General features: G+C 63.8%; 1 protein-coding gene across 1 annotated transcript; it reads left to right on the top strand.

Moving 5' to 3' along the window:
• The first annotated feature begins 1,705 nt into the window (after positions 1 to 1,705).
• On the top strand, positions 1,706 to 4,220 carry CHLNCDRAFT_57505 (expressed protein). Its single transcript, XM_005848830.1, has 9 exons — positions 1,706 to 1,959; positions 2,145 to 2,302; positions 2,417 to 2,611; positions 2,778 to 2,901; positions 3,006 to 3,084; positions 3,195 to 3,252; positions 3,655 to 3,722; positions 3,849 to 4,082; positions 4,169 to 4,220. The coding sequence occupies exons 1-9, from the start codon at positions 1,729 to 1,731 to the stop codon at positions 4,183 to 4,185; spliced, it is 1,164 nt and encodes a 387-aa protein (XP_005848892.1). The 5' UTR covers positions 1,706 to 1,728; the 3' UTR covers positions 4,186 to 4,220.
• The last annotated feature ends 2,828 nt before the right edge of the window (positions 4,221 to 7,048 follow it).

Genomic DNA, 7,048 nt, shown 5'->3' with positions numbered 1-7,048 from the left:
CTGTGGCCGTGGGCTTCTGGCAGGAAGCTACGGCCGCAGCTCGGTGGCTCGGGGGCGTCGCAGCGTGCCGCCGCCGCCGCCGCGCTGCCCCCGGGCACGGCGGCGGCGGCAGCAAGCTTGGGCCCAAACGCCGTGCCGCCGAGTCCCGTGGCTGCGGCCGTAGACTGTGGGCCGGAAACTGCGGCCGCAGCTCGGCGGCACGCGGTTCTGTTCAAGTCGCCAAGCGTGCAGCAGCGCCGAACCACGCTTCCCGGCCTCGGCGCATGCCTTCAGGGGCCCCCTATCGCTGGGCGCACCCCTCCAACACCGAACATGCGCCCGGGGGGGAGGGCGGCCCGGGCTGCCCAGGCCAAAGTGGGCCGCCCTCGAGCAAGAGGCGGCCGGTCTGTGTGCTGAATGAATGAATGAACCCTCTCAACCTGGTGCCAGTATGGTTGGGCCGCGAGAGAACTACTTGGGTGCAGACAACGGCGGCAGGACTGCGTGGTTCTCTTGCAAGCGAATCCTATGGACTTTCAGGAGAATCCCGTGGCGCATTTGGGGTCGGCTCTTTGCTTTTCGCTTTTCGGGAGCTCGCAAGAAAGGGAGGGATTAAAGCACTTCTGGGGTCTTACAGTACTTTTCGGGGCTTACTGTACAGTTACAACAAGAACGAGTTTGCACATGCCTAAGGTGCAGAGCGTTTATGAGGGATCACCTTGATCACGTGGGCCCCCTGCCCAAGGTCTGCTCACACGGCCTATCCTAGCGGGGTGACTGTAACACAGGGATGCAGCAAGACAGCAACAGTCAATGCAGGCCAGCTGATAGGACACCGGTCGATCAGTGAGTAAGCGGGCAGACATAGTTGCCAGTTGTAAAGCATTTGTGGTTAGGGAGGAGGAAAGCGGGCAGGGCAATGTATTCGAGTGAGGGTCCCTAGGGAGGAAGCGTGCGGTGACTGACAGCCATAGCAGGTGGCTGCAAAGGCGGCTTTAGAAATCTGCTGACCCCTCTGCTGGCCCCACAGCTCCTCGCCGCAGGTGTGTCACAAGTGCCAGGCACTCCGCAACAAGAATCTGGAGCAGATGGCCAAGACAGATCCCCAAGCCTTCTTCTTCAAGCGCCGCGCGGCGCGTCTCTCCCGCCCCGAATCCCGCAGCTCCAACACGATGCTGGCCAAACACGGTTCCCCCGCCCCTACCCCGCCTCGTTGCCGCCGTTCTGTGTGTGCACCCAACCGCTGTATCTCACATTTCTCGTGTAGGTTTGTGCGGCATATGCATGCATGGGTCCGGGTAGGGGCTGGGGTGGGCCTGCCTGCTCTGAGCACATGCAACAGCATGCTGCTCGGCGCCTTTGCCTGGAGGAGGCCGCGCGGCCTCCCCCACTACTTGCAGCCCCTGCACTTTCTGCGCGCGTGCAGAATGACGTGCGATCTCGTGGTTGAACGGCGCTGGCTGCCAAGTGGAATGTTCAATGTGAGTCTTCCGGATCGATCCTGGAGCCAACTGGCAGGGCCGCGACCAAATCGAGGTAGTTCAAGGCAGCGGCGACGGAGCCTCTGCGCCACAGAATTTTGCAAGCTCAAACAGGTTCGCGGGAAGCCGTGAGGGATGCGGGCAGGCGTGGCTGGCAGAGCTCTACCCACCCAGCCTGCAAGATGTTGGCTCTCCCCCTAGCCCAACATGCTGGGACCAACCGAGTGCTGCATGCCCCTGCGCCGCAGGCGGAGCCGGCATCGGAGCCATGCTGCCGCCTTGCCACCGCCTGGCGCCGCCGCCGCGGCACTGCGCAATGCACGTCGTGCTCCTGGCGTTGATGTCGCGCTTTGTGCTACCGTGTTCCAGTCAAACTGTGCCAGGCAATTCAAACATCTTCCACGGTGCTCATGACTACCTTCCGTTCCGCGCCCCAGGAGGTTGCACAGAGCTGCCGCTACAGTACTCCTCGCTGTTGGGCTGGACATTGGACCAGCAGGTGCCCTGCTTCGTGTGGCGCTCTTGACGCTCGCAAACACCGCACGGCCTGTGCACCCACGTCCTCACTCTGTGCTGCAAAGGCTTGCCCTCTACACACATGCAGCTCTGCTGGCGGCGCGGGCCGCAGTGGAATCAGTTCCCACCCAACTGCACCCGATCCTCTCTTGCCGTCTCTTGCTGTAGGTTGACCACGCCAAGCGCTTGGGCTGCCCTGGTCTCGGGTCGGGCTGGGAGTGGAGCCGTTCCGTCAGCCTGCGCTACGATTATGGCGACCGCGCTGCTTTTGACATGCAGTATTGTTCCCTCTGCCAGCCGGGTCTCGACCAATGTGTACTCAAGTGGTGAGTGCGCGAGCTGGAGCAGCCCAGCAGCCGCCATCTACACCCAAGCGGGCGGACACGCGCTGACCATGCCATACCCGTTGAACCTGCCTTGTGCGTCCCGGCAACCTGCAGGTTTGGCACAGCGACGTGGTGCAAGGGGCGGTGCCCCTCCAGCTGGACTGCTGTGGCCAGAGGCACCGACACACTACAACCAACGGTCCGCGATGAAGCGCCCTACATCCATTATGGCGATGCATGCAATGCGGGAGCCAAAGTGCTGTGCAAGTTGTGCGGTCGCAAGGAGTGCAACGGCTGCACATACACCTGGTGAGTGGAGCGGCATGTTGGCTTGCTTATGCGGCGGGGCGACGCCAGGCCCAGTTTGCTCCATGTTGCTGCTGCACTGGAAGTGTGCACCCACAGCCTTGGAGATATGTGATGCTTTCTGCAGCAACCAGCTAGCACAAGCCTCCTCTTTGTGTGGCCCACACAGGAGGGGCACCGCACCCAGCTGCTACGACACCTGCGAAAAGGGCGAGACGGTGGTGGCCACAGACACATATGGCGACGGCAAAGCATGCAGTGTAGATGGTTATGGCTACAAGTTCTTGTGCGAGGTGATGCGCCATCTGATGCTCTGTTCAGGCGCTTTGATCTTCCTTTGTATGCCGCTGCCGGGGCCACCACTTCCGCCATGTTACCCTCCGCTGTCAATGTGCAGAAGTGTGCATCGCCTATCTATGATATCCGCGGGTGCAACACACCTAGCTACTGGCAGGGCGATGCCTGGATGTGTGAGGGTGAGTGCTGCCGCGTGCCGTCAAGCTTTGGTGCCAGCCTGGGCCACAGGTCTTGGTCTTGATAACCCAGGTACAGCTCCACCCTCTCCGGCTTCACACCGTGCATGCAGGCGAGTGCGATGTCGGCCAGTACGTGTACGACCGTGACAAGAGGGGCGATGGCGCCAAGTAAGTGTTCCCGCGTCTGGCTGCACAGTGCTCTGTGTTCGCCGGGTGGCTGAGTAGCTGACTGGCCGCGTTTCGATGTGTCCCTACTGCTGTAGGTGTTGGGATGCCTACGGTGGGCTCTCAGCAGCAAGCAGCCTGTCGGTGTTTAACAAAGGCCCGCGCGGGCGCTCCATGCTGCCGCCTCTGAATGGGTGTTGATATGTATTGTCGTTGTTGCAGGGTGGAAAGTCAGGCACGCACGACCTGCTGGTGGCAGGGCACTGGGCCTGGGCATAGTGTCCTGGCTGTGCACCGCATGCCTTTCTGGGGCCAATTCATTGTACCCAGCACACACACGCGCACCTTTCTCCGCAGCCCGTTACCAACCACACATTCTACAACCATGTATTATTACCTCTGCAGGTGCCAGACCTGCCCGTTACTTGCCGAGTCGCGCGCCGCCGATGCCTCCCTGCCGTTTGTTGCGTCTGGTAGGTTGGGTCGCCGTCTGGCATTGGCATCATTGCAGCAGCATCAAGGGCATCCGCACTTACATTTCTCTGGCCACATGCCATTGCGCCCAGCGCCACACCGCGCTGCATGCCACCTCCATGCAGCGGCCCGCGGGAAGTGCCACAAGCGCAAGTGTGGGGCGCCCCGGAGAGGGGCTCGCTTCACCGACAAGCCCGCCCTGCGGGTGCCGGGCGTGACGACCTACGCTGGTTGCTGCAAGCAGTGCCGCATCACCACCGGCTGCCTGAGGTTCCATGTGGGGCCCTCGGGCTGCGCCATCTACAGGACCAGGGCCCAGGCTCGGACTGTCAGAGCCAAACGCTTCACCGCTGCTTATCGTGAGTTGGGCACGTGTCTTGCAGCACCAGTGGTTGCCCTGGCCTCTTTCAGTAACTTTGATTGTCATGGCTCTGTCTTTTTGCAGATGTGCTGGCTGCTTGAACACGTGGCGTGCAATGTGTAACAGTCACAACCTGTGTTACAGTCACCCAGCTATGACAGGCCGCATAAGCAGACACTTCCCAACATCCAACTCATGAATTGCTGGTTCTTGGTATGACCCCTGGGGTTTCTCCGCCTTAGACACCCAGCCACGCATTCAACCTTGGGGTAGTGACACATTATTGTGGCTGGTTTGCCATGTGTCATGTTCCATGCGCTGCCTCTCTCCTGGTTTTGTGTGTTTTGGTTTGTGCATCCAATACCCATGGCGATGCGGGGACCCCCACCCACCCCGGCCACTCTCACCCACCTGCAGGTGCTTGGCGGCGGCGAGCGGTACCTGCGGTATGTGGTGGCGGTGCTCCAGGTAGCGGCACCCGCCCGGCAGCGCGCTAGCGCCGCAGCCTGCGCAGGTCTGGACATGCAGCCTGCATGCCGCCGCCCGCCCGCAGCCTGCAGGCCATTCATCTGCGGGGCTGCTGCGCTGGTGCGTGTGCCCCTCGTCAGCGCCCACCACCTGCTGCGCCCGCCTGCCTCCGCCTCCGCCACGCGTGCGCGCCACGTCATGTACCGGCACACGTACCGCCCACGTGTACCGCAGGACATGAAGTACAACGTGGATGTGCTGGTGTTCCGCCGCAACGTGTGCCAGACCAAGCAGCAGCTGCTCAAGGTGGCGGCAGGGCTGAGGGTGGCCCTCAACCCAGACCTGCTCAGCATACACGTGGTGGGCGCCCAGGGCATCCACTTACAGGTGCGCCTCGCGGCGGGGCCCGCCCGGGCGGGGACCGCTGGGCTGCGGAGCGCGAAGCGGCGGCGGGCTGTCCGGCCGGGCACGGCAGCGCGCGTGCCGCCGCCGCCGCCGCTCCGCCTTTCTGCCGCTGCCGGGCCGCAGCGTCGCGCTAACTTCCCGCCACCCACCCTCTCCCTTGCCCTCCCTGCCCTGCCCGCTTCCTCCCTTTGTCCCCTGCCTCCCCAGTCCCCCACCACCACCCTCACCGAGTACTCCGTCTTGCTGTCTCTGGGCAAGCACATCGGCGGGGCTGAGCCACGTCAGCCTCTACATGTGCCAGTTCCCCTTTGACCTGGTGCGCCCGCCCCGCCCTTGCACCACCAAGGCCTTTGCCTCCTACGACTACGTCCTTCTCAACAGCGAGTACACCGACAGGTGAGCGGGGAGTGTGAGGGTGTGTGTGGGATGGGGGGTGTGGGGGGGAGGGAAGGGAAGTGGTACCACCGGTGCTGCGTGGGACTGGGTCAGGCGCAGCAGGGCTGAGTGGAGCTGGAAGGCTGGTCTGGTGGAGTGAGAAGGCAGAGGCGCTGGGCGCAGCGCTGGGCGCGCTGTGCCAGCCGGCCGACCTCCGACTCTGTGCCGCCTGCCTGCCTGCCCGCCTGCCTGCCCGCCTGCCTGCCTGCCTGCCTGCCTGGCCGGTTGCAGGTGGTACCACGAGTTTGCGGGACCGCACATCGAGAATGCGCTGCGGGTGTGGAACGCGGCTCCCAAGGTGGTGGTCCTGCACCCGCCGGTAGAGGTGCGGAGCAGCAGCACGTGCGGCTGCCTGGCCTTGCCAATGCCGCAGCAGCAATGGGTGTGGAGGCTGAGAGGGGCCTGCGGCTGCGCTGGGTGTGTCGTGCCAGCGTCGGCATCCCGTGCTGTACTGGCAGCTGCTGACGGCAGCTGCCTGCCCGCTGCTGTTCTGCGCCCCTGCAGGTGTGTGTGAGGGGGGAGGGGCGGGATGTGGGTGAGCTGGCGGCCGCCACGACGCGCAGCAGGCCGGCCCCAGGGCTGCCAGCCAGCGCGGCGCGGGGCGCCAGAGGGATGCAGGAGCTGGGCGGGCTCGTCTCGTGGTGGCACCCACCCTCGTCTTCATGGCTCCTTCCTCTCGCCCACAGCCCAAGCGATACAGGCCCCCACAGCCTCACCTTGCGCCCTTGCACAGCCACACTCGCAGACCCACCCCATGCGCCCCCGCAGGAGGACTTCTTCTACTCGGAGCTCATGGAGGCGCTGCCCGGGTACCAGCTGCCGCCGCGCCAGCAGGCCTACCAGCTCTGCGTGGAGGTGCCGTGCGACGACATAGAGGCAGAGGCGGGGGGTGGGGCGCGGGCGGGGCGCCCATGCTGATGCTGCCCGGCGTGCCCATGGCGCTGCACGCCACCTGGTGAGGCTTGGCGGCCCATGCCGCTGTGCTCCAGCGACCCTTATAAGTATCTATCTTATTAGTATCTTAGGTTCTCTTAACATTTGAGTTAACGTCTGAGGTTCTGAGGTTCTGCCGTTCTCCATTGGTGCAGGTATTACTGTGTGGGGCAGCCCCAGCGATACGCCGACCTGCTGACCCTGCTGGAGATGAGCTTGTGCGGGCCAGAGGCCTTCATGTGCCTGCGCACCGCCTCCGCCTCGCCCACGCCTGAGCTGAAGCAGGCGCGACTGTGAAAGCTTGCCGCCCAAGAGGACGCACCAGGGCAGTAAGGCGCGGAGCTGGGAACGACACGCGCTCGGTTGACCGACCGGCTCGCGAGCCGCAGCCGGCGCATGTTGCGTCGGCAGCTGACCTGACCCCTGACCTTTATTTCCCGTGCACTGACTGCATCCCTGAGGTGTCTGCTCCCCCCCTTCCTCCCCTCGTCCCCCCGCCTCTCGCTTGCGCCCTTCCTCTCCCGCTTGATTCTTTGATTCCATTGCAATACCTACTTGTGGTGCAAAGGCACGTTTACTCGTCTGTTGGACCCAGCAAAGTCATCAGACCGTGGTCGGGGGAGCGGTCGGCGGGCTGCGCCTGGCGAGCACCACTCAGCCAGCACCGGGCCTAAGGAAGTAGGCTCGGACGTGCAGCCCCGGCAGCGATTTTCGCACACCACC

This window comes from Chlorella variabilis, assembly GCF_000147415.1.
Source record: "Chlorella variabilis unplaced genomic scaffold CHLNCscaffold_7, whole genome shotgun sequence".
NCBI classification, from domain to species: Eukaryota; Viridiplantae; Chlorophyta; class Trebouxiophyceae; order Chlorellales; family Chlorellaceae; genus Chlorella; species Chlorella variabilis.
The sequence above is the reverse complement of the archived record's forward strand: the minus strand, read 5'-3'. Positions and strand labels throughout refer to the sequence as shown.

What these genes read in the sequence shown, in the direction of transcription:
- CHLNCDRAFT_57505 (XM_005848830.1), top strand. Translation starts at nt 1,729, where the DNA reads ATGCTGCCGCCTTGCCACCGCCTGGCGCCGCCGCCGCGGCACTGCGCA. An exon ending in AACGGCTGCACATACACCTG is followed by an intron (nt 2,612 to 2,777) that starts GTGAGTGGAGCG and finishes TGGCCCACACAG; the next exon opens with GAGGGGCACCGCACCCAGCT. An exon ending in CCTGCCGTTTGTTGCGTCTG is followed by an intron (nt 3,723 to 3,848) that starts GTAGGTTGGGTC and finishes ACCTCCATGCAG; the next exon opens with CGGCCCGCGGGAAGTGCCAC.